The 27788-nt window shown below is 37.8% G+C and overlaps 1 protein-coding gene across 1 annotated transcript; it reads right to left on the reverse strand.

Moving 5' to 3' along the window:
- Positions 1 to 760: 760 nt before the first annotated feature.
- On the reverse strand, positions 761 to 26961 carry LOC310922156 (PHD finger protein 6-like). Its single transcript, XM_083882560.1, has 11 exons — positions 26944 to 26961; positions 22068 to 22247; positions 21787 to 21888; positions 18633 to 18766; positions 18288 to 18331; positions 8443 to 8606; positions 8122 to 8265; positions 6806 to 6910; positions 5807 to 5940; positions 5039 to 5168; positions 761 to 4752 (listed from the first exon to the last, which is right to left on the reverse strand). Exons 2-10 carry the CDS (start codon positions 22203 to 22205, stop codon positions 5039 to 5041), a joined length of 1095 nt encoding a protein of 364 aa, XP_083738686.1. The 5' UTR covers positions 22206 to 22247; positions 26944 to 26961; the 3' UTR covers positions 761 to 4752.
- Between the last annotated feature and the right edge of the window lie 827 nt (positions 26962 to 27788).

Raw genomic sequence — 27788 nt, forward strand, 5'->3', positions numbered from 1 at the left:
AGGGAGAAAACACATGGGTTGAGATAAGGACAGTTTAATGGGGCAGAAAAAGATGAAAATAATAATGGTGATGATGATGATAATGATAAAAAATTTAAAATATATGAATCAGGTGATACACAATCCAACTCTCACCACTTACTGACAGATGCTTGGCCAGTTTCCGAGCAGCAGCCCCAGCCAGCTTTCCCCCCATTTATGACACCATATGGTAGGGAATATCCCTTTGGGTCAGCTGTCCTGGCTCTGTGCCTTCCCGACTTCTTGTGTCCTTTAGCCATGAGAAGCTGAAAAGTCCTTGGCTTAGTATAAACACTACGTAGCAACAACTAAACCATCAGTGTGTTATCAACTGTATTCTTACACCAAATCCAAAACACAACACTGTGCCAGCTACTAGAAGAAAATGAATTCTATCCCAGCTGAAACCAAGACACTCTGCATTCCCTTGGTCTCTTAAGTCTAAATTAATTCACTCTTGGAAAAAAAAAAAGTTCTTGAAAGGTGAGAAAGGGAACCTCCAGCAAGTCAGTCACTTTGCATTAAGCAGTGGTAAATCCAAAGCAGCTTGCGCAGTGCAGAGTTAGGAACAGAGACAAGTAGAGTTAGCAGCAAGTGACACACTAAGCATGATGCCTTCTCAGCTCTCTCCTGGTAATGTTTTCCTGGGCCTGTAACCTCAATAGGAAATACTGCATTTATGCATTAAAATGACAGTTTCAAAAGTTATACTTTTGGAAAAAGGACAGATATGCAAACATGAAATCCATAATTCATTTATTGAATATATATATATATGCAAGGATACCAATAAAAAGAAACTAATACTGCAAACTACAACTTTGGAAGTAAAGCCCATATAAGAAGAACAAAATATACATAACATTGTAGATAGGAATGCATTTACTCTCTTTCATACATTCCTTGTCTTTACACCTAATGTAAATATATGCTAAAGCAAAAGCTGCAAATGTTGGCCTAACCTGAGTGGTTTCTGACAAGCAACAGCTCTCCAGGATTCACTAAGGGCTGAGATGTCACTGCTGTCTAATGGCTGTGCATACATATGCATGTATAGGAACTGCTTCACCAAGTATATAAATCAAGGGCTGTGTTCTGTTTTTTCACTTCCATCACTAATATAGTAGAATCTGACTCTGATGACATGGAAGAGGAGTTACTAATTGCTATCATGCACTTTCAGTTCTCATCAGATTAATTTAATCTAATGTGGAATAATTTTCTTGTCAATCTGATTCAGCGTATTAATATTTTTGGAATGCCCTGATTATTGCCTGCCAGATAAGTCTGATATTTCAAATAGATTATCACCTCTTCATTTTTCACTCCGTTTCAGCATGAAGTTCTCTTTCCTATAGGCAGGAGCAAGAGGCAAACTCTTCTGTTACACTACATTTTAGGGCCATATTTGGCAGACTCAAACCACTGTAGATAAGCACAGCTCTTTGTACCTAAAGCTGAGACTTTGGAGTGTAGGTAAGACTCCTACTAGAGCCTTATCACAGAATCTCCTGTGCATCAACCCCTACTGAAAGAGTAGATTCTCTGCTCACCTCATGCTCGGGAGCTGCACTGACACTGAACCAGCCTTTTCCCCCTGCCCTGGACAGCACAGCCCATTGCTACAGGGTTTGACCTTGGGACTCTGGCATTGCACCAGCTGTATCCTCAAGATATTTGAACAGGATCCTTGTGATGCCTGTCCTTCCTTGGCACGGTCCTTTCTGGGAATAGCACAACCACAGATCTAAGACCACAGAGACACAGTGAGTTGGGGAGATCTCTTAATGGAGAGGTGCAGGGAGCTGGAGAGAAACCTCCCTTCTCAGAGGTTCCAGGCATCTTAAAACAGGACACAATCCTCTTGTGAGCTAAAGAAATGCCCAAAGGCAAAAAGTAACAGTAATAAAATAAAAAAGTGAAACCAGTTTTTTAAGACAAGTTTTGTTGAATTCATGATGCTGAATTCTTTGTGAGATGAAAGCAGAAGGTGCCTAGTAAAAAAAATCCTCAGTAACTAAATGACTGTATTAATTTAACTAATTTAAACATACCTGGTTCACCTACAGAGCACTTTCATTACTTCTAACATTTCTGGGAAGGCAGTAGATGCTCCAGAACAATTTTCAATATATGTCTGCAAAGATTACATTGCTTTACCAAAAAAACAAAACCAACCCTGCAAACCAAAACAAACCCCCAAAAATTCAGACAGACTGTCTGAAATTCCAAGCTAAAACACACATAAAAAGACAGTAATGGCAGTATTTTGTCTTTAAAAAAAATGATTTAAATGTTGTATACTATGATACATTGTCATGCTTTTTAAAACTACAATTAAGGACGTAAGAGATGTACAGTAAATACACTGCTGAGGTACATTTCTTCTAAATATTAACACCACGTCTGAATTACTCCCCAGCAGTTGATGCTACTTGGGAATATATAAATACAATTTTTACATTGTAAGGCACTTTTACCCAGCATACATGAGTTAAAGTCAGTTATGACAAATTTGAGGCTTGTAAGAAAAGGTTTTTGCTGTTGACTTTGTTTCCATGAATTCTGAATTGATGACAGTTTCACCAGGCCATTTCAGCACACAGGGTAACAGGGAAACCAGCCACTTGCTTTTCTGCTACGCGAAGGTAAAGTGCTGTTCTGGTTCTTCGAGGCATGGAATGGGGTCATTTATCCATAACAGGCGAGCTATTGGACTGAATATTATACTAAGCCACTGACAATGAATTAGTGCTCAGTCTCAAGTACAGTCAGTATGCTGACAGATCTACCCCACGCAAACTTAGTTAAGTACAGTGGCTGCAAACAAAGTGCCTTTTTCCCATGGGAGGGATGTGTCTGAGGCATAAACTGAAGTAATTTGAATATTGAAGGATGCTATTTTGCATTCTAAAACTGTTCTGAGTGGCTGAAAAATGTTCCTATTCTAGGAGAAACAAAATACCTTGATAAATTTCAATAATTGACCTGTCATTGCAATTCAAGTCACGCTTTTAATTTTGCAAGTTACAAATACAAAATAAAAATGATCAATGGCATCATGTTTAGAGCAATAGCTGAATATTTTCTGTACACTGCAATATTTCTTTCCAAACAGGATTGTTCTCCAGGAAAGCAAACAGAATTGATTGAATTCTAACAGGTAAAATGTTAGAAACTCTAATATACAGTAATTGAGTCTCTCAAGACATTAAGGGAATGCATAAGAAGACAAATGACACACATTAAATCTTTTAAAAATACAAGTAAAAAATGCTACAGATACTCATGTTACAAATGAACCTTTTTTGCAATACCAATCACAGAAGAACTGTAGCAGTTTATAGTCAAATCAGTCTTTTGCTTGTTTCCTTCCTTCAAATTCAGAAGTTTTGTTGGGAGTTCAGAGTGAAACAAGTCAAAACCCTAAACAAACAATAAAGTGATGCAGTAGCCACAGACAAACATGTGGACTAGATGCAGCTTTTTGGTTTTATTTGTCAGTCTGAGGATGTGCTGTAACAAACCAGTTGAAAAAGCCAGTAGCCATTAGAAATGACAAGGTGTTTTGAAAGCAGTCAGAGGACTGTTCTGTTAGGTTTGGTATAGCCTAGATCTGATAATTCCCTCAAGGAACATCAAATTCTAGCAAGTAGAATTCCATTATGTGATTGTTGACTTGACAGAGAAAGGAAAAAAATCACTAAAACAATAAGGATGATATGTGAAGTTTCCCATATAGTGGTCATATGATTAAAAAATAAATACCAATCTAGCAAAAAAAGGTTGTTTCCTCATTCTTCTTACAGAATATGGGACCTTTATGCACATTCTTGTCAAAACATGAAGTGTTCCACACAACAGAGAACACCTGAGGTATGAACATCAGCTATGGTGGCTAAATTCCATAGTGAGTTAAGAGTTGTAACTCTCTAAAGTAAAAGAGATTGGGCTGCAAAGTCCAAACATTTGTATAATAGGGTTTTAATCACACTTGTTGAAGTGTTCTTTGTAAATCAGGACACAGAAAGAGATGGGTTTTTGGGGAAAGAATGAACTACAGCCCTTTGGCATGAGTTCTAAAGCTCACAGCTCAGAACCAACAGCTGCTCAAGTAAACCTCCCGCAAACAATGCTGGGCGGAATGAGCAATCACAACAGGAACAACCTGAAATGTTCAAGCGTGCTTCGTGTACACCGAGGCCTTTCCTACTGGTGCTTCCCAAGCAAAAACAGCGCGGCTTTGCCATGTACAGCCTCGAGAACTTGTGCAGGAAGAAAATGCAAAATTCACAAAGTACCAGCTCGTTGCCACCACGGACTTGTCCATGTTGTTAATTAAACTAGCTAAGACCTTCCCTCATTGCATGAATCCACTAAACAACTTACACATTCCAAATCTTAAAGTTTTTATTCAGTCCAGAAATATAGATCTTACTTCATTTCAATGTCTGCCTTAACTTTTGACACTGTACATATTACATATCATTTATATAGTGTTTAATATTTTTCCAGACACTGCAGACTACAAACTACGTAATATTGACATGTAAAACTCTGCCACTTACTGAAGGCTCACACACATGAACGTTTCAGGCAGTTCAATGAAATCTCTAACAGTTGGGTAGTAAAAACTTACTAACCCTGTTCTGATTTTTAGAAAACAATTTAAAAGAATTAGTAGTTATGATGTCTTAGCCATTCCCAGTTCTATAACTCTGTCCCTTGAACCTGTTTAAAAAATGATGAAAACAACAGTAAATTTAAAATCATACAGAAAAGCATTTTACAGCTCTGACATTACATCTACATTTAGCAATAGAAATGAGGGCCTCCTTTCTTACACTGTTACAAAGTCAGCCAGTTTAAAAAAAAAAATACTCCCCATTATTCTACAGTATGCCAATAAAAAGTACTCTGCATACACTAGATTTAAATACTTCACTGCATTAAACTACATTAATTGTATATTGCATTTCAGTCTTGGTAACAGATCTGTCAGGAGTAACTTCCATACCTAGTTTCCATTGAGCTGCTGCTGAGGAATGTCATTATGGTCAGTGCCTGATTTGCCACGGCTTTTGCTTTCTCTTTCTTCATCCTCTTCATCTCTTTCATCATTTCCACTATGGTTTTTACAATAGAGTCTGGCACAATAAAAAGAACAGTGAGGATTTACACTGAAAATATCCATCAAAAACCTGACTTATCTCTCAATTAGTTTTGAGATGTGCTACAAGTCAGTTGCAAACTCTTAAGTCATTCATGGCCTTCAGTCAAGCACCAGTTAAACTGAGAAAGAAAACAAGGTTCAAGAGCAGCCAACAAAACTGTGATCAATCCCAGTTTTGCAGAACTGCCACCGCACTGCTAGGCGAATGCCCTCTCGTGGGCACAGCGCAGCAGCTCAGCTGCAGCCAAGCCACAGCTCTTCAGGAAGGATGGAAAGTTGTGGGGTCCAAAAAGCCCCAGAAGGAAGCTATAAACACATCAACATGAAGGAATCATGACATCAATTTTCTTGATCTAAATTATAGATTACTGGAGAAGGAAAATATAATACAAGTCAAATAATTTTCTCATTTCTCCTATTTACACTACAGAAATTTTAAATTAGCAGAGTAACTGAAATGTTTTGTAAAGTCAATGACTACTTAAAAATACCGTTTTAACTTAAATAATATCCACTTTTTTAAGAACACATTGACAAGCCAAGTTAGGAGGAAAAAGCGTTATGAAATATCTTTACTTTTGTAATAGATTCAACAATTACATAGATCCTTACTTATAAATTCCTCGTGACATATTCTCAATGTATTTAGCTTTGTCTTCTACTCCACAGTGGTAATGGTATGTTTTTATGCAGGCTTTGATTTCACACCCAATAGTAGCACCAGGCTGGCTGCAGAGTGTGCATTTCTGTGCAGGGGAAAGAAGAGAACAGCAACATTCAGCATCTCAGTCTTTTGTCTCTTAGTATTCAGTTTAGTGTTTCTCATATTTATGGCTAACATTTTGGAACAGAGTAATTCCTCTGGCAGATCATCCTTCCAATGAAAAGTTAATCAAAGACATGGTAAACCAGAAACTATAAGATACCAACCCACTAAAATATGAACACTAGGATTTACCTGCCTGTTGCACAGAAAATTGCTACATGATTGCAAAACACATTATTGCATTTCCAAGGCCATTTTATTGCTGCTGAAGTTAGTATGCTAATATATAGAGTCTTTAAATTATTTTTTTTCAAGGAACTATATTGCTAGTTTTTTATTCTCTCTCTGATCCCCCATAAATTTCTTAGCACTTTAAAAACATCCTGAGTTTTAATAAAATACAGTGTGATATTTTACCAGCATCCCCATCTCTGAGATCTTAATATGTTTTCCTACTAAAACAACAAAACAGTTGGAAACACTTATATTCACTGCAAGAACAGCATATTCTCTAATTTTATGTGCAGCTTCACATAGTGTCTTTGTAGTAACACAGGTCCAAAGCTGTTACTCTCTTGTAGTTACAGCATGGCTAACATGAATCATATGATTCTATGATAATAACAGTTATGTACATTGTCAAAAAGAATCTCAAATACCACTTGCCCAAAGACCACTAATATTAAGGTGATTCCTATCTGGCTGCCCTTCCCACAAGTAACAATATATTTTAATTTTGTGTTTAGAAAGAGATGGAAAAGATTGCTCCATAAAAGGAAGGAGGCAGAGCTACACAGACCTTAGCAGAATCACTAACACATTCACCACATTCTGCAGGTACATACCATTCTTTTTCCTCTCTTGATTTCTTGAAGTACAGTTTTGATATCAAAATCACCAAATTCTGCCCTTGAAGTTGTTGTTAGCTGGACAGTACCAGAAGAGAACAACTGTAAAACAAGCAAGTCAAAGTAATGTCAGGTCACCAAGATGATTGGAATTTTTTTCTTTACAGGAATAACTGAGCCCTGACCATCCTGTTTTGTGATCAGACAGCATGTGCTTTACCAACAAACTAGGAAAAACCCTTGCTGAGCAATTAAAGTATTCCTTCTGATCCCCACTTGACTGTTTTAATTAGAGTTGTTGTTGCCTTGGAGAAATATATTTTAAAAGACAGAGGAGTAGACTAGAAATAATGATAGGATGAAAATATAAAGTAGCAAATGGGCAATATTATCAATTACACTACTCAACTTTTTAGGAATATTCCATTTCCTTCCCTGTGATATATATGTAATTCAGGTTCAACCCTGATGTCAATATAGCTGTGAAGTCCTGAGGGATGAAAATGGAGGACAGAAGTACCATCCTTTCCATCATCATCCTGGTATATTCTGCTTTAACTGCCTTAAAACTGAAGTTTGGGTAGACAAAGTAACAAAGAGCTTTGCTAGAGTAAGACTCGAAGTTGCTGGCACACACCAGCTCTCTGTTTAGTGAGGCTGGGTACAGAAAGTCAATGAGTAACTCCATAGATTGCCTGGACTATTTATTCATTTTGAGGTACAACATGAACCAGTGAAGTTTGTTACCCAAAGCCCTACCTCACTCAGAATGAGTGATATGAAAGATGGCACTGTCTGCTCATGTTCATTGCAATTAGATCCTGTTCAGGCCGACAGTTCTATAAACATGATCATCTAAAGGCAAGAGCTTTCTAGAACTTCCATATCCCACACTCTACTTAAGTCACACAGCCTGAATCCACAGGTCAGAAAATTAACGAAGTTCATGGATTCTTCTCAGATTGTGCCTATGAAGCTGATTAATTCTTGGAAAAGATTCTTTTAGTTAAAACTGTTTTCTGTTTTCCTTTTTAAATACTTCATATGCATTTAGACACTAAGGGAGCATTTTTAATAAGCTAAAGAGTCTCCCTGAGTTAATTCCATCTCGTAGCATGAAGCCAACTTTTATTCATATTGCCTGCAGTGAAAATAAATTAATTGCAGACTTTGCAACACTTCAGTGCTTAAGATCATCAGCATACAGACAATACTCAGCATAATTACATGTGAGGGTACTGTATTAAAATCCAAAATAGCAATTCAGACACATTTCACAGAATAGACTGGTTAACAACAATACTGTTACTCACCATGCACTTATAGTGTGCTGCAGCCTTTTTGGCATTAAATATATGAAGCTTTCCTCTAGCTTCATTTTCTTCTTCACCTGCATGACAGAATCCACATTTAGGTTTTGTATCACTGGGGCTGCTTCTGTGGGGAGACCTGTCTCTCTGAAAGAAAAACATTTTACTAAAATATACTGCTGGGATACAAATAAGGTTGCAATTTTAAAAGCCTGTGGCCACCAGCTGGAGGCTCAGACAAAGGCAAATTTTAATAAAACTTATATTTCAGAGAAGAAATATGCAATTCTGTCTTCTAAGAAGTTTAGCATATTTACTGCTTACATAGGAACTGCTTTCTATTTCATCTGTGCCATGTGAAGATGTAGATCTAGTGTCTTCCGATTGCCCTTTTAAATTTGTTTTTCTTGGCTTTCCCTTATGACCCCTCCTTTTTCCTTTGGGAGGTGAAGGCTCCAATTCGTGTTCATTGATATTTTCTTCTAAATCTGTTTTAGAAGTCAGAAAACATCATTATATAAGATTCTCCACAATTTTATAAAAAACAAACTAAGAAAAAAAACCAAACCAAAGAAAAAAAACCCACAACCCATCAAAACCAGACAAGAAAAACCACAACATGTATTTTCTGAATTTTGGTCAGAAATAAAAATAGCACCTTTTCCCCATTTATTACAAACATGCAACTGCAGATCCTGAAAACATTACTTTTTATATGTCACACAGCTTTGCATCTTTATAACATAAGAAGGTTCAGTGTTTCTTACAACTTCTACTTTAAGACCTAAAATGTGTCCTCAGATACACATCCTCACCTTCACTGAAAATAACATTCATTTAAACTACACTGAAACTGCAAAGTGTTTTCATCCATGAAATATGCTAATAATTTATTATTTTAGGATGCACAACTCCAATGTAAATTGATAGTATGCCAGTGTACCCAAATAATACCTCTCTCTGTGCTTTATTAATTCATGCCTGTTGACTTAAGAAAAAAATTCATACATTGGGTTATAACATTAACATCAAGCTTGAAAACTGAAAAGTATTTTGCCTTCAGTGAAACAAATCTACAATTTTATGTCATTACAGAATATTTTTTAGAACTGCAGCTAAAAGCAGCCTGAAGTTTAGAGGAAATCATCCCTACTGACAACATCCCATATCAAGTATTTACAGACCATTAAGAATATAAGAACATATTTTTTAATACAGACATACCAAAGAGGCCTGACAAATTCCTTTGCAAATATCAGCTGAGCTGTGAGTGCTACACAGAGCTGAGCCCAGCCTTTGGGCACCCTGTCCTTTGCACAACTCACAGCTCTACGCAGGATATAGATCAATTCTGCAAGGTTAAGATTGCTTCCAATGTGATATAGTTAAATTATGTCTGATAACTACATCTAACAATCAGCTCTATTCAGTCACCAACAACTTTCCTACTCACAGGAGCATCCTCCTTTTTTTCTTTTAATATTTAGCACCCACCCCTGCTCGATCCACAAACATATTTCAGCAGACTTGTTTCAAGAACATGCACAGACCCCACTGAAGGACTTTTCTTCTCAAAATCTAAACCACAAACATCAGCATGAGCCCCCAAACAGAAGGAAACGGTTATCAGAAGACTTGAAACATTGACTTGATGGATATTGCCATATTGTTTTAGTATCCAGATAGGACATCTTAGTTGGCAACTAAATGCTGCCTTGCCAGCACTCATCTTTCTTACCTATTATCACATAAAAATCAGATCACATTTCTATCTCTTAGTAAGAGTGACTCAACTGCACAAAACTTGAAGTCAAAGTGCCTAACATATTCCACAGTCACCAAGTGGGAGCAGAAGACAACTGAAGCCCCGGCCCAGCCTGGCGCACAAGTACATCCTGTTCAGCTCCATGTATTGTATCTGTCACTAATCCCCAAGACAGCTACAGCTTCTGCTCAGTTATTAAGGAAGGACAGAAAACTCATCCAAATGTATCACAACAGGTTATACTGAAATTTATATAGATCTGCAAATTATTTTGGTTTAAACTTACAGATTATTCAGCTATATACAGATTTGCCCAAGTTGCTACTAAGACACATCAGTCAGTCTACAGCATCCTTATACTTTAATATATAAACTACTCTTTTCTAATTACATGTCAAAAGCACCATTTATTTTACTCTGATAAAACTAAATACATGATGACACAGATTATGTAATGAAACAATACATTTTACATTTTCTTCTCAGCATTTCCTATCTAACATTATTTTTCATTTGTCACCACTTGCTAAATTCCCCAAGCAAGATTATGCAATTTAGATATTGACCTCTTAGACTGCATATATCAAATTTTATTACAATCTGAAAACCTCTTTCAAAAAGAATTCTCTTTTATCTTGTTCATCATATGAACTCTCCACTGATTATTCAAAGAAATCTGTGAATATTTGTCTCTATTTCTACATTTACAGAAATCATTGATGGTTATTCTAGAAAAATAGTCTTACAAACATGTGACTATTGAATCCATGACCCTTTAAATGACATCAATAAGAAGTTAAAAATATTCCTTCCAAAATAATTCAATGGACTTCCCTAGTGTATTTGATGAAGCAAAACATAGTCCATTCACTGCCATTCCTTATTTTTTCCAAAGCTCCTTGTCAATTTTGTCAGCCAAAATGCTTTCCACCTCAGTCCACCCTTATTTTCTACAATAACATTAAAGCATGTCCTGAACTCTTTACAGTCCCTCTTACAAAACTAGAAGTGAGTTATAATTGCTAAAAACCAAGCACACCTTATGAAAACAAATTTCTTATAAGAAGTGTCAATCTCCTAATAAAATAAGTCCTTAAGTGCTATTTTTTAGTCTATAATTATTAGCATATTTAAGATTTATAAAGTAAAAATGCTGTATTTTTAAAAGATAGTTTCAGTGTAAGATAAAAGAACATAAAGAATGCACAGCTTTCCTCAAAGGACAATCTCTCTTCTGTGCTCAAAACTATGACTTTCAGAGATGTTCAGACATCATTAAAATCCAGATGCTACATGACCCTCCCTTCACTAAAATACCATTCCTTGAAGATTTACATCTACTTCAAGTGACATGGACCTATAGAGTAAAAGCACCAAGATGTGAGGATCTGCTCTACCACATCTGTCCTTCAAGACTGATAGATACCTCAAAACATTAAAGCTCTTCTTGTTTAAACAGCACCTTGAACTCACAGAATAGAACAGGGAGACTGTAACCAGCTGTCAAACACATCTGGATGGTCTTCATGTTTAATTTACAGCTTGGTGAGTGCCCTATCCCTCCCCTCAAGCCCACTGCCAGCTTACCCTGTGTCCCTGGCATCTGATGGTTGGGTGTTTCCAACTTCTCGTGTCAGCTTGAACTAAGGAAAACAAAAAGTTGTTCAACTCCTCCTTGACCAGGTGATGTTTTATCATGGATATCATCCATCCTCTGAATCCCCTGAGATTCCCGAGAATTCCCTCTTCAACTACCCTTCATCCCATATCCCATTACTGCATTGATTTTTAAAATCATGACAATTTTCTCAATATAACTGTATCTAAAGTGCTCCAAGGAGGTTTCCATGAGCTTCCCTCAGAAGTCCCTAAATGCTAGATCTGAAAAGAGCCCAATATACAACATGGCCTGAGAAGGAGGGGTAAGGATAGAAATCAAGAGGAAATAATCTACATTTTAAAAAGCATCTAGGAATATGATATTTTAAATTCAGATGAGTAGCAACGAGCCCCTAATTTGCATTTTAGAAATCCATGAGCAGTACAAAGTACCACAGAAGGAAGCATGGCAAAATGCTGTATTACATCGACTGTTAACAGGGAGATTCAGCTTCAGAGAGAAATCTAAAAATTTTCCTTTGATCATGACTAGAAGGAAAAGGGATCAAGATGTTTTGCTGTTTGAAATAAGGCTTGGCAGAGAAGAGGTTGAGATATCACTGATCCATATTGCATCAGCTTGAAATACACATGGAATCACCCTTTTCCAAAAGCCAGGTTAAAGCAAAGTAATAAAGAATTACGTAATTTAAAGGTTGTGAAAGAACAAAAAGAGGATGTGTACAATAAATACTGTTCTATTGACATCCTACGTTACCTTAAATAACAGAGTAAGAGAGCCAGAAACAAAGGAGGCTGAGTTTGTATGAGGAAGATAAAAACCAAAACTACTGGCAAAATATATATTGCAAGTAGGACTGGACATGAAAAGAAGGGAAAGCATAGAATGTTGAGGTGGCTGAGACATGCTGCTATATAAATCTGAAATCACATATATGCGGGTAAAGTTTTACAGGGCATTTGGGATAAAAGAGAAACTAAAAATTCAAGGAACAAAATCAATCTTATTAGATTTTTAGAAGAAAAATGGAATATAACAGAGAAAGAAAAGAGTACTTCAGCATGCTAGAGTAAAATCTCCTTAAACTATGGCTGAAACCAAATAAACCATATGAGCCAACATAATTGTTTCAAATTGGAAAGAAACATCAAAAAGAGCCTTATTGGCTCAATAGTTAATACTAAAAATGTGGATGCATCTATAAGCAATAATAAGAATCAGGAATTTGCATAAACTCTCTTGCAATCAAATACAAAATCAGGTAAACTAATCATGAAATAATAGTGGTTTTTATCAGCAGCTGATGTGAAATTAACAACCAAAATGCTGAATATATTTTTGCGTTATCTTTTTTAATGGAAAAAGAATAAGTTACATTAAACACATCTAAATTAAAGTAATAACAGAGAGGAAAAAAAATTAAATTACCCCTTAGGTCCTGCCACTAATATGTTTTCCAAAAGCCCCAGATACTTCAAGGAACTGATGACTCTCATGCAAATGTTATGAGGTACTTGAGATTTCTTTAATTAAGTACATTTAACATAGAAAAATAATAAAACAGTCCTTACTAACCACACAATTTAAATGCATTTTCAAGCAAAGAAACATTGGCAAAGACTGAAGACAGATGATGCACTTGGCTTATTTGCACAATCACAAATCTTATGACCCCTGGTCTGATGAATTTGTAGAGTAGCTTGACCAAGTCTCTCTGTATAACACCTTGCCTTGATGAGAGGGAGAATTAGAACACCACAGGACAGCTCCTCAGACAGGACAAACCATTCACCACATGACTTTTACATTTTTCCTTTTCCATTGCGGTGTGATTTTCCACAAGAAAACCCGGTGTGATACTTCTGCACAAACCCTCATTAGTCTATAATGGGACACTGCTAATTCACTGCCTGGACCAACTGTTTCTGTGGTGTTTTAGGTTACAATGCAAGATGTAACCAAAAGTATGTATTCTATTACCAGCTGTTAAAACTAGGTGGGGCAGTGTTCTTTATCTCTTCCACGACCCATATTCCCTCCAGGGGGATATCTGCTGTTAATGGGCCATTGAGTCTCACCTGCATGACTGATAAAATTACATCATCCCATTGTGAGATGTTCCACCCAGTGGGAGTAGCCAAGCATTCCTAACTGGATAAAATCTGAGACTCAGAACACCAAGGCAGCCTGTTTCCACTGGATTCCCAGAGGAGGACTGGACCCATCTACACCACCACTGGACCTTCAGAGGAAAACTACACCCTTCTACAGGATCATCTCTGCTCCAACAGAACCATATCTGTCACTCCAGGAGGACTTAATTGGACTGCTACCAACACCCTGACCAATAGGGTGTCAGGTTTTATTCTGACTCTGTCAGTGTTTTGTTTGGTTGGTTTTTTTGTACTACTATATTTTAATTTTCCTAGTAAAGAACTGATATTCCTATTCCCGTATCTTTGCCTGAGAGCCCCTTAATTTCAAAATTACAATAATTCAGAGAGAGGGGGTTTACATCTTCAAGGGAGGCTCCTGCCTTCCATAGCAGACACCTATCTTTCCAAACCAAGACCATGTACTACACATTTGATGCCACACCCAGAGCATTCTCCAGGAGACAGACACCAAGCAGGCAGAGTTAGCAGAGCCTGGGAAGACTTTTTTACCATCAAAATCAAAGCAACCCCAAACTGCAACATTACAGAAACATTTACACCTGACTATGTTAGTGCAAACAACGTGAGGCAAACCTGTGCTAGGACCAAGGCTACAGAAAATGCAACAGGGAACAAACACTGCTTGAAGAATCCAAAGATGAATCAGAATGTTACCTAACTAGAATGCCAAAAAGTTGCAGATGTTTTTCCTGCCAGTCTCTGCTTTTCACAGCACTTTGGGTAAGTACTCAGTGCACTATAGCTTGCAGTGTCTCTAAATAGGTCTCAGAGAAATATCATCCTGACTCAACCTACTGAGCAGTGTATGAAGCACAGATTCCATGTCTGATCTTTAGAATGACATGAAAAGGATGCTAAGACAGGGAATGTCCTTATTTCCACTGTGGAAACATAATTCCCTGAGGCTTTGAGCACAGCTACGACAGAAATTACAGATATTTTATTTTCTGACCCCACAGTTCTCAAGCATCTGCTTTAAACATTAAGAGAAGTCACACAGCTATTTGTTAGTCTTTGTCTTACCACTGTCCAACAGATGAAATTACATTCTTATCTTAGTTTATATTAAATTATTCCTCATCAGCTGAACTTGTTTTAAATTCAACACATGAACCAGAGCAGCTCCACCTGCAGGGAACTGAAAGGCCAGTTTTTTCATTTTTCAACAATTATTTCCAGTACATTGGAATAAATTCCAACAAACAATTCCAAAACATTAGTTCAACAATACTTCATTCTTCAAAAAGAATAAATGCAATTGTATCAAACTGAACAGTAATTCAACTAATGGTTAGCTGCAATCATTTGAAAGCACTGGCACCAATTCCTGTAACCTATTAGGTACTGAAAACTTAGACAGCTTGCCTAAAATTATGAATGAAGCCAATACCTGAAGTTCAGTTATTTTATTAAATTTGTAACCAGCAAGGCAAAAACCTAGATGCCCTTTTTCCAGTTAATGGGAACAAAGCACAGAAAAATCACACCAAATTACACAAAGGAAATATAGGAGAAATACAATTTTCCTATTCTATGTCACCCAAATGCCAGGCCATATAGATAAATTAGATAAACCAAACAATCTGTTGAAACAGATAATGAATTTAGGAGCACAGTACTCTGCTGCCATGTTTCACATTTTTATATTCAAAGAAAGCAGAAGGTAGTTCATCAAGTCCTGTCAAATGAAGAAAAATTAATTCCCATCACTCACTAATTTCGTCTTGATGAGTAGATACCAAGTCAGATGAATCCTCACACCACCTGAATTTCGTAACAGCAATAAAAAACATCTATGAGGTCCTTTTTTTTAAGTTTTAGCAGGTAACTTAATTCCAACATAAGTCCTTCAACAACATTTCCATGCAGCCTCAAGAGATTTTCTTTAATTGTTATTAAGTGTTTAACAGACAGTCTTTTTAAACTAGAACTTCTAACAAAAGTACATGAGCCAGATCTCAGACTTGGGCAAGTATGCCCCCAGAAGCATCCATTTTCTAGGGAAAGGAAGGAAAAATCTCACTGTTATGCAGCAGTGCTGCCTACAGAAAATAAACTGTTCTGGACAAACCAAACATTCCTAAAAACTCTTTGAACATCTACTAACATAAGTGACAGAATAAAAATACTTGGACTGGAACAATTAAATCTGGATACAAAGAACCAAGCATAAGAACCCACAGATGTTCTAAACTGAGCAAGAAAAAAGCCCACAATAAATAATAACAAAAAATCCCCAACCAAAAAGCAACCCAGAGAAGGAGCAGTTAAGTTTCCATTGTAAAGGACTGATGGTTCCAGCACCTCCATGCACCCACACTGGGTGACAGAACCACAGATAAGTCTTAACTGTTCTGTTAGGAAAACACTGCTAAGCAAAGATTAATGAAAACAAAACTAAAACAAGATTTTAAAAAAAGCCACTATGTTAACATAATTTCCCTGCCTAGTCTAGTCACTCTTCTCTGCCAAGTCCTTTATCTGGTTGCACACACCACCATTCTTTCACACTGAAATGCCTCCTTGACATTCACATTTTCATCAAGAAACAAACAAAATACATATAGAGCTTAATCTCACCATCCAACACCTTCCAGCTGTCATTTCACTGAGCAAACTTCAGCATTTAAGTATTAAGGAAAAAAACCTCCCAATTCCATTCTGAAACTCAGAAAACCATCCTGTAATTTCTGTCTATTAAAGTTAATTAGTGTTCAATGTAGCAAAATACTATTGTTATGGAAATTACTTATAGCATTGTATCAGGCATATGCAATTTGTATTTCTACTTTATTTGATTTAAAGGAGGTCTACCTCATAACAGCCCCAGCTTCTGGCATTATCAAATTCACAACTGTAAATATTAATTATTTTATGGCTAAAGTTTCCAAAACTGTATGGACTAAAAAGAAAATTTATTCTTTGGGAAAGAGCACTGGATGGAATTTCAGTGAAATATTAAATAAAGAACTGAAAACAGGAATGTGAAGTATAGCTACACATAGTTCTAGAAGTGTAAAGCATGACAGAAGTAAATATTTTAAACAAAAAAAAAGTGTGCAAAGTGCTAAATAATATACTATCGGGTTCTTTGGCCTCAGCTATTCTGAGTGACGTGTATTTCTTCTCTCCTACCCTCAATCGAAGAGGCTCTTTATATGAGTCTAGATTAATGTTTTCATAAATCACCATCATCATTATTTAATAAAAAACCCACTAATTTTTCCCAGTATATCTATATAAAATTTAAAAGCCTTTGCTATTAGAAAATGACACTGTAAAATTGGAGATAATGGCTTCCAAAAGCTCTTAAAGAAAAGCACAAGTTCAGATACTGCAAGAAATCCCAAGCAGAAAAAGTAATCCATTGGTTTTGAGCTCCATGCAGAGTTGGAGGCATTTTTAAACACATATCAAACACTGAGACATTTGTGAGTAAGTATAAAATATTATTTTAAAATATCAGTTAAAGAAATTAATCTCTCTGGACTCAAAATGTCTTTCATATTCTGTGTCTGCTAACACACAAAGCAACCCCCAAATCAAAGTGCCAAACTACAAGATAATGTGGCCCCTTCTCTTTGGAGAACTAATTATAACATATATATTATTTTTCTTGTTTAAACCCAGTAACAGTAAAATAAGAGTTTCATATATAGGCACACAACAATAATTATGTAAATAGACTAAAAAAGAAATCCATTTTCTTTGGTATTTTCTGCTGCCTTCAGAATCTTTCTGAACATTGAAATAACATCCAAACCTTTGTCATTAATAAGTCTACTACCCATAGCATAAAAAGCAAAATATTCTCTTAAAAATACATTTGGCATAGAGACTGAAGTAATTTATCAAGTTTAATCTTCACTAAAGAGTTGTATACTCCTCATTACTTAAATCTGATGACATTTCAGTTGAAAGCAATGCAAGAAGTAAACTACCAACTGTTTGCTTATCCAAATTCAGATACAGTAGAAAAAAAGAAAAATACCTTAATAAATACACACTAGTCTGGAATTTTAAGAGACCACACAATATATCGACATTTGTGGCATTACACTATTCCTTTCTGCAAAGCTACACAGCTTTAATGAATGGATCCATAAAACTTTTTTTTTTTTAATCAATATGATTCAGAAACTTATCTGTAAGTGAACTCATCACAACCCTTTTCATTTACTGTTGGGTGTTTCTTTTTTCAAGAGTTAAACTCTATTTACTAGTCAAAAAATAAAAAAAGAATATTTAGGAACATTAGCAGTAGCAAAAATCAGCTGTTACCTGACAAAATATTTCAGATGTTAATATTGTGAATACTTAACTACAAATATAAGCCAGCTTCTTCCAAGAAGGGAATGTATAACTTCTACCCAAACTTTGGTTTTATGGAGCATTATATCTTTTGAACATCCTAAAATTTATGGTTGGGGTTTTTCTCCAACTCAATCAATAATTTTTAGAGAAAATATAGAAATCAGATGGGCTTCCAAACTTCTCAAAAAAATGTAGTTCCAATTTTTACTGAAAACATTTATATTCTCCAGAAAAATTAAATTTAATCAAGTATCTTTCTACAATGGGAAAAATTTATATTGAATAATTTTACCTTCAGAGTTATGCGTAGTTTTCTTGTGTTTTCGACATAAAATCCTATAAACAAAGTAGTTGAAAACTGTCAAGTCAGTCATGAATCACAGATTATTTACTCATCTTTTAAATTTAAAACCAGTACATTTTTCTCCCACTTATAAGACTCACTGATACACAAATCTTGCAGTGAAAATATGTTTTTCAAGCACATCAATATTTTGAATACCACAATCATAGTTAAAATTTTTTGCAACAGTTGTGTTTAGATTCCAAAGTGGAGTTTTGTTTTGCTTTGTTGTTTGTTTTTAAACAAAGAATGTAAAATACAAAATAAAAAATAAACATAACAAATAACAGTTACATGTAAATGCCTTGTGAAGGTTTCTCTCTTATCTGAGCTTTATCATGCAAAGCACAGTAGTAGTGATATGTCTTGTGACATGTTTTCACATCACAGCCAATGGTCGCTCCGGGACAGTGGCATAAAGAGCACATCTGGAAAGGAAAAGAAAGCACAATTCATGGTACTTTTTGTTTAGTACTGAGTTCAAAAATAATATATTTACCACTCCTGGTGACAAAACAAATGGTTTTATGCACTTGGTATTAGTCTTCCTGCTCTAAGGTGTTTTGCATAATTTATTTGAAAATTAAGAAATTTGTTAAAAGTGTGCAACAGTGCAATAACCATCGGATGCATTATCAACTCAACCACCATTATCAACTCAATGAAGAATATAAGTAATTTATTTTTGTGGAATGTATCTGATGAAAGTGACACAGCTATTCACCTGAATATCCATCTCACAAGGACAGTCTGTACCAACCATTTTAGAAAAGTTAAAATCATAATTGTACCTGTTTAATTCTGAATTATATTATAAAGGCAAGAGGGAAAAAAATTACATCCATTTGAGAATGAATCCTGCAGCCAGAAATACTGATGACCTGCAAATTTACCTCAGCATCAGCAGCTAACTTTAATTTTTTTTCTACAGTTACGTCCTAAAGTTTTTCCAAAACACTGAATTTAGTGAAATATTTGGTAAACACAATTAATTTATTTCAACTAAACCAAATTTTGCTCTTTATACTTATATTGCAAAAAATATTAAAAGTGAGGCTGTTGCTTTATTCTCCTTTCCCATTAATTAATTCTTCTTGTATCAGACACATAGATAACAGCAGCTATTTGCCTTCTAAATTGCTCATGGTCTTTCTTATACTGTGGTAGGAAAGGAAGTAATTGACAGTACCACAACATTTTTCTCTTTATTGTTCTCTACTGACTTAATATTCCCCAAAATCTCAGAATTTCCCATTAAACTCACCTCCCAAGACACTGGAGCATTTTCTTTGCATCTTGCATATTGCCCACAGCCCCAAAAGGTTATAATTAATTCCAAATTTAAGTATGCAATGTAGGATATTCCCTACGTATATTTATATATATATCTTTGTGGATACATTTTTTCTCCACTGCACTCATTTAGTCAAGTTTTCCTTGCTACCCTAAAATATGCAAAAAAAAAATATACCACCAAAGTTACCAAATATACCACCAGCCTGTTTTTCAATTTTAACAAAGTCAACTGAACAGTAAACATGTCAAAGCCTTGGATCATCTCCATTTACTCCTCTGCAAGCTCTGAAATGGTAGAGTTATATACTGTTCCCTAGTTGTTATCTAATTTGTATGGGCATTTTATCTCAAATCTGTTACACATTATGTTTTTATATATAATAATTTCTGATCAAAGTCCTTTAGAAAAGCCGAGGCTTATATATGCAGCCAATCAAGTTCAGTCAGAATCTCAGTTTTTTTGAAAGCCAGAAATGACTAAAAGAAAACTTTATTTTTATGAACACCATGATGTGTCTGTAAAACAGGGCACACATGTTTTATCCATGTTTCTAATAAGTAATAAAATACTTATTCCATTGGCGCATGTCTGCTGTCCAAATGGTCACTAACTCAAGTTATATTGGTTATATAAGTTTGATAAGCTGCAAATTACATGTTCTTCAAAAAAAACCAAAACCTTTCCATTCACAGATACTAGAAATAATACAAATAAATAAAATAATTAAGATATCAGTGACTTGTACTTCCAAATATTTAGACTTTATAAGCTTTTGTGACTGGCCTACCAAGGTTTGAACCTACCACCTTTTCTCAGACAGATCTATTACCATCAGAAAGTCTCTGCATTCTGTCACTGTCACTCTGGTAATGAGGTCCCCACTGTTAGTGCCCACCTGGCCGGCAGCACCTCCTGAGGGAGGACAGAGCCCAAGCCATCAGTATATTCACTTAACCCAGTGCACTGAGGTTTTTGCTGAATGTGTTCCCCCAGTATGGACCAGGCTAGACCAGCAAGCAGACCTGAGAGAAGGGATTTGGGTAATGATAAACCTTTACCTTTTAACTTCCTACATGCCAATGGAGAAAGATAAGTTTCTCCAGAGAGTGATTCAGAGCTGCAACTTTCTGGCAGCTACAGAGACACGGCACCTTAGTTAAGATCTAAAATTGTCTTGTACATTTTCTCCAAAGAGGAAACAACTCAGGACTATGAATCCATTAAATTGACCAGAACCAGATTTTCTACAAAAACCTGAACAAAGTGCCTAGTACACACAGCTGGTGAGCTACAAGAATGGAGCCATTGCAATAGAAGGAACATAGAGATTCAGAAGCAGAAAGAGAAACCACCAAAGACATAAAAAGAAAAAACCTTTAAAACCCTTTAAGAGAAACAAGAATCAAGAAGTTTCTTTATGATCAGTAGTTTCATTTACTACCATGTTCTTTGGAAAGTCCTAATCACAACATGAATGACTTGTGAACAATTATTTCTTTATACTTCAGCTAATTAGAGCAAATGAAGTTCCCTGGATTGGAAAAGATTCAAATGAGACAGTGGATGAAATAGTAGACTATTATTATAAAATTGTAGTTCTAAAATAATACTTTGGACTTCTCTTAGTGGTCCAAGAACTGGTAAATACGTAGCTTTAAATAACTAAGCTGAAAGGTTTTAATGTGAGGAGTAAACTGATAATCTGCTAAAATTATTTTAAAAAGAGCTTCACTCATTCCCCAAATGGAAAACAACTAGTTCTAAATAAATAATAATAAAAAAGTTCCTCATGAATTAGCTTCTCAGGAATTAAAAAAAGTCATTGCTGCTCAATCTCTTTAATTTGGTGGAGCTGCAATGACTACTGTACCCACATACCTCATAAGCCCTCTATATTCACAGCATTATTTTTAAATCAATATAAAAGGAGCAAAAAGTGTATTTGCTAGTTAAAACTAGATTTTGTTAGCAAACCCAAATACTGGTAAAGGCACAATAACACCCTCCCCAGGACCCTAGAATGTGGGTTTCTTTCAGAAATCTAACAGAAAATATTAAATAGATTAAATACACTGAACAACTTCCTTGCAAACTTTATGGAAGGTATGAAAATATCATCTTCCATTTTCAAGAGCCAAAATAGGGACTTACCAGTTTTGTGCCTCTCTTTATTTCTTTCTGAATATCTTCAATAGAGAATCCACCAAGACTCTCATTATCAGTGTGTGAAGAAACCAGTGCAGATGAGAATAGCTAAAATTGCAAAGACAAAACCTGTATTTTAATTTTTAAGGGTATAAGTGATAGAGAAATTTATAGATATGAAACCCACCAAATTGCAGTGGTTAATCATGTGTGCCAATTCCCATCTGGTTGGCTTTTCCACGTGTTTGCAGCGTTTTCCCGGCTTCATCCCATTCCAGGTCACTCACCATACACTTGTGATGTGCCGCCACCTTCTGGTTCTCCGACATCAGCAATTGCCCACATTCGTTATCTTTATTCGACCGACAGAACCCACACTTCCTTTGTCTGGAGGAGACTTTCTTCTGTCCGACTGAGCTTGTCATGATTTTAAATTACTTTAGAATGCCACTGCAATCCTCTCAATGCTACAGGGAAAAAAAACTCTGCAATCAGCATGTTAACAGCAACAAAAGGCAAATTAACATAGCTTTATACAGTATTGGATGCCTGGAAGTGATTTGTCCCTTTTCTTTATGCTACTTCAATATAGCCAAATAAACAAGCGACTGGCAGAGGCAGTATTTTGCCAAATTGTAATGACATTTCTTCAGCAAGAAAAAGCAGTTTCTTTACGCAAAAAGGTTTGAGAATTAAAATAAAACTTTGGATGCTAATACAAAAGCAGAAAATGGAAAAGAAATAAGTGGGAAATACAACAAGAGAATCACTGGGGGGAAAAGTTACTGCAACTCATTTTTATGAATATTTATTACAGGAAAGGAATTTGTAGAAAATATATATATGTACATGCAATGAAATTCATGCTACTGAACATCTTCAAAAACAGAAGCAAAGAAAAACCTAGAGTCCAGCATAGCCTCAAGCACAGGTTTTGGCTGTAAAGGCTCACAAAGTCTCAGGGCAGATGAGATGATAAAATGTTACCACTTGGTATCAGAGGTATCTTGTGGCTACTCAAACAGCAATAGGAACAAAACTAGACACCTCTCTGACTAAGGTGCTGCAGTGGAAACCTCTCTGTGACCCACAGTTAGTTTGGCAGTACCACACCAGGTTTCAGTAACTGTATGAGAGTTTGCTGTTCTCAGCTCAGAAAAGTAACTTAAAATTAAACTCAGTATCAATCACAAACTTTTCATGTGCTACCAGCAACACATTTTAAAATGTAACACTGAGGTCACAGTGCCCAACTCAGGCAGACACGGCTTGTGCAAAAGTGAAAATACTCAATAAGCATATGAACTTCTTGGCCCAGTATGAAAAAGTTTGTGTTCACTTGCTTCTACATCTACCAAGAAATAAAAAAATCATCTTCTTCAAATAGACTTTCTTAAAGCTTTTTACTTTGGAGATTTGAGCCTTACTATCAGAATTTGCCACAACTACAATAAAATCTTCCTCAGCCTTTCTCTTCATTTGACTCGGCTACGTAAGAAAAGCCATCGTAGAGTTTGATATTTGTGTTGGAAAAAAGTGTAAAATCCAGCCATAAATAAGAGAGCAGAGTTGCAACACATCTGGACTGGGCTACAATGGCACAGGATCTGCATGAAAATGCACGACTACTCTCTGGAATTTGCACAGACAGACCCGGTGCTCCCCAGTGTTGTCAGAAGCTCATAATGCTGGTATCACTCACTCCTCCTCTAACCGAAAGCAGCGCATCCTCCTGCTGACAGACACTCCTGCTGCCTCCTGCTTCAACAGATTTTCACAGATCGAGTTGTAACTGTTGGCCTTGCACTGTTTACTGCAAGACTCCGGCCTCAAAAGGTGCCTGTCCTGTCCCCCTCGCCTTTGCTCTCCCAACAGCTTCATTTGCTTTCTGTTCTAACTGCGAGCAATGTACGTGGCTGACACACACTCAGAACAAGAATGCAAAGATTTTGGATCTTGCTGATTTGCACAAAAAAGTGCCAATCTGGATAAACTAGTCATACCCTTTTGCAGTGGCAATAGGGAGTCCTTAAGAGTTAAACACAAAAGAATTATTATACTGTATTATTCTAAAGAAAAAATAAAACAAGACTTCTGTAATCCCTTCTGAGGAGAAAGAATGGTTCCTGAAGAGACAGAGAGATAGATATATAGATATGTATGTATGTATGTATATTGAAAAAATAATCTGGGTAATTTTTAAAACTTAAATAATATTTGGGAGCAGAAAAAGACCTACAAAAGACGAGTAGGAAGTAATACCACAAAGCAAAAAGTTCTGGTTTTGTATAAACAGTGTGGTATATACACACAATCACTTGGGTCTACCTGTTTCATTTTATATTCAGATTATATTATTAAAATATTGACACCGACAAAACCAGTTATTAAATGGAAGATCAGGAATTTCCTTGTACGTGTGCAAAGTTCCTACTGACTCTCAGGAACAAGAATTACTACTAAAACAGAGCTACCCTTGAATTTAAGCAGCATGTTTGTATTTTAGAAAATTAAAGTAATTTATAGCACACATAAAAAATTGTTAACTGGCTCTCATCATATTTAATTTATAGGAAAAACAACTTTCCAAGACATGAGATTATAAAGAACCTTCTTATAGCTCGCTGCTTTCCACTTCCCAGTGCACTACAGGCAATTCACTGCAGCAGCACCAGAACCTGACACAGCCTGACTTCCTCAAGTACTTCTGCATAATTAGATTTTTAAGGCTCACAGTGAAGTTTAAAATAATGCCAATCTTTACTCAATACATGGATGCTGATGTCTTTTTTTTTAAAAAAAGCAAATATATTTTGAAATATTTCACAATAAAAAATAATTTAACACTTGAAAAATTATTCAAAACTCAAACAGGCCAAAAAGGAAATTCACGTTCTTTTCACCATCAGATTAAATTACTCTGAAAGCATTTTACAAGGGTATCTAAAAATTTTTTCTCCAGCCCTGCATTTGGGTTTTTTTTTTTGTTTGTTTCACTGGGCATTTACCCTATTTATACATTTTTAAAGTGTAGAAAAAAACCTGAGCATGAGAAACATCTATAGACCTCTCCATAAATTATATTTGCTTTCTCATGTGAGAAGACACTACTCTCTGATCACTTTTCTTTGTGTCAAAATGCACTTATCCTGTCCATTAAAAAAAGAAACAAAACACATTTTCTGAGAAAGATGAACCAAGTTATTCAGCTACAGCCCTACAATTCTGAATGCAAGTATGCAAAATTCTGTTTTCTTCTCTCAAGTTAAATCACCCAGAGCAACTAATCTAGTTTGCCAAGTATCAAGCTACATTTCATTGGAATGAGAAAAAATGCAACTTAAAAACAGCTCAATATTTTGGTTTTCCATGTTTAAACAGCTAACAAATGAGTAAGGATTACAAAAAATAGTGATTACATCTACTGTTGCCAGAATCTTACTTGTCAGCTTTGTCAAAGTCTCACAGACTGGATCACAGGGAGTGACATACTGTGGAATCACTGGCTGGGAGATTTTCACTGTCTCCACCAAAATGGAACACACACACTACAAACACAAAGATTATTCCATACAGATCAATTTTCCACGGGCTTGATCTAAGAAATGAGAAGTTACCCTAGAATCACACAAGTAGAAATTCACTCAACCATTCTTCACTGAAAAATTTGGGTTCATTTACATTCACATTTCGTATGTGCACTAAAGTATTAAATGTGGTGCTTTCCCTCACAGCATCTTTATTTTATCATTAAAGCAGCAGGTTTTATACCCTCCTGTAGCTTCTGTGCTGCTTTACTGAGCTCTAGACAATAGATCTCCCAATATAATAGTGCAAGTTCAATGACTCTCAGGCACAAGATGCCCTCAATACAAGACATTGTTCAGCACCAAAGAATGGAAAGTAACCTGGACTCTAATTTCTATTTATTGCCTAAACATGTTTCAGGAGCCTGATTATAGGAGTTAAAATCTCACTTGTATTTTCTACAAAGGATAGTGACCTACATGTTGCACTTTTAAAGTTTGTTTTGCTGTGTGACCTGTACAATTCCCTAACTATATTTCAAAAAAATTACAATTTATATTTGTGAAGAAAATTTCAGACACCTAAGGAAAACCTGTGAGAAGTAAACAAGCTTCAGAAAATGCCACTGCAGATGCAGAAGTGGTTTAGTCTCTCAGGAAAAGCTACAGAAAATATTTGTGCTGTTTTTTCCAAGATACTTAATGGAGATACCAGAGTCACAAGCTTACAAGCGTTTTGCAGTTTCCCAGATCGGTGACCCATTGGAGGGAGGTTTATTTTGGAGAAGGGGGGAGAGAAGAAGGGGAGAGGGAAAGCATCCTGTAGGGTTCTGTGGCTGAGAACCCAAATCACAGGTCCCATAGAAATTCTTATCTAAGAGTTACATACACACAGTCACCATAAAAAGTAGGATGGGAATTTGTCCATGCAACTTCCTTAAAAAAAAAAACCCAAAAGACACCGAAGAGGGAGCAGATGCGAGGGGAGAAGGGCAAACCCTCGAAAGCCTAAACAGTGAGAGCAGAGCAGGTGACTAAAAATGACACAGAGAAAGCACGCGGTCAGGGAGAGCTGGCAGACGGCGCTGAGGGATCTCCAGGAAAGTTTACATCCTCCCACAGGGAGCGGGAGATGGGCCGATAGCGGCACCTCTGTCGTCGCCTCCCCGGGGAATCTACGAGGCAGGATGGCATCTCCCGGGGAGGAACCGCTCAACCTGTCCGCGGGACCCGGCCGGCACCACGGGGGCCCGACCCCTCCCCAGCCGAGGGGCTACCGGGGGGGCGCAGGGGGACGCGGGAAGGGCGAGCCCCTCCCAATTCCATGAAATTTTGGGGGAAACGGGACCGGGAGACAAGGGGCGGCAGATCCTCCCCGCAAGGAGGGCGCGGGCCAGGGCGGGCGGAGTGAGCGGCACCGCTGGCCCGGAGAGGGGGCAGGGGGGCGGTATTGGCACCCGGGGCACCCCTGAGGAGATACTGCGGAGTGCCGCGACCCTCGCGCGGGGCTGCAGGAGCCGGTTGAAGCCCCGGTCCCGGCGGGCGGGCCGGGGGCGCTGCGCCTGCCCCTGGCGCGCGGCGCAGCGGCGGCGAAGAGGGCAGCAGGCGCTCGGCAGGCCAGTCGTCGGTCACTCACCCGTGCGACGGGCGGGGTGCGGGCGGAGGAGCCGCTCGGCACGGCACAGCCCGTCCCCGCTCGCGGGTCGCTCAGGGCCGCTCGCCCGCCGGGACCGGCACGTTCATTCGGGGCTCGGGACGCGCCGCCGCCGCCAAGCGCACGCGCGCGCACGCACGCACGCACGCACAACGCACCTAGGCCGCGGCGGCGCTGCGAGGCGGTGCCCGATTAGCGGGAGCCCGCTCGCGGCCTCCTTTGCGCACGCGCGACGGCGCGCGCGCCTTTCCCGCTCCCGGTTCCCGCTGCCCTCGCGGCGCTTCTCCGCGAGACCGGGAAACGGAAGATGGGGGTGTGGGGGGAGCGGCGGCTCCGCGCGTGCGCACCCGCCGCCGCCACTTCCCCGCGAGGTCCCGGCGCGAGCGAGCCGGGCTGGCGGGAGGCAGACACACAAGGAGCAGTGCGCATGCGCAGCCCTCACACGCAGCCGTTGTGGGGGGGCACACGGGACACGCTGCTGCGGCCGCGCAGCCGCAGTGCCGCGGGCGTGCGCAGAGCGGGCAGTGTGGGGTGGGCGATGCTGTGGCCCCGCGCGCGCGCCCCTTGGGGAGGGGAGAGCGGGCCTGCGTGCGCTCCCTCACGGTGCCCCCTCCGCCCCCCCTCACGGCCCGCTGGGCCCGGAGGAATGGAATGGTCAAGGTTGAAGAAGACCATCGAGATCAAGTCCAGCCGTCCATACAGCACTACCACTACAACCCCTAAACCATGTGAAAAACGAGTTCCACTCTCTTAGAGAATTTTTTAAGTTTAATAAAAAAATAAAAATAGACAATTGGGAGACAGAAATGAGGCATTGATTTAGAAGA

The sequence above is a fragment of the Zosterops lateralis genome, assembly GCF_965231275.1.
Source record: "Zosterops lateralis genome assembly, chromosome: W".
Lineage (NCBI taxonomy): Eukaryota > Metazoa > Chordata > Aves > Passeriformes > Zosteropidae > Zosterops > Zosterops lateralis.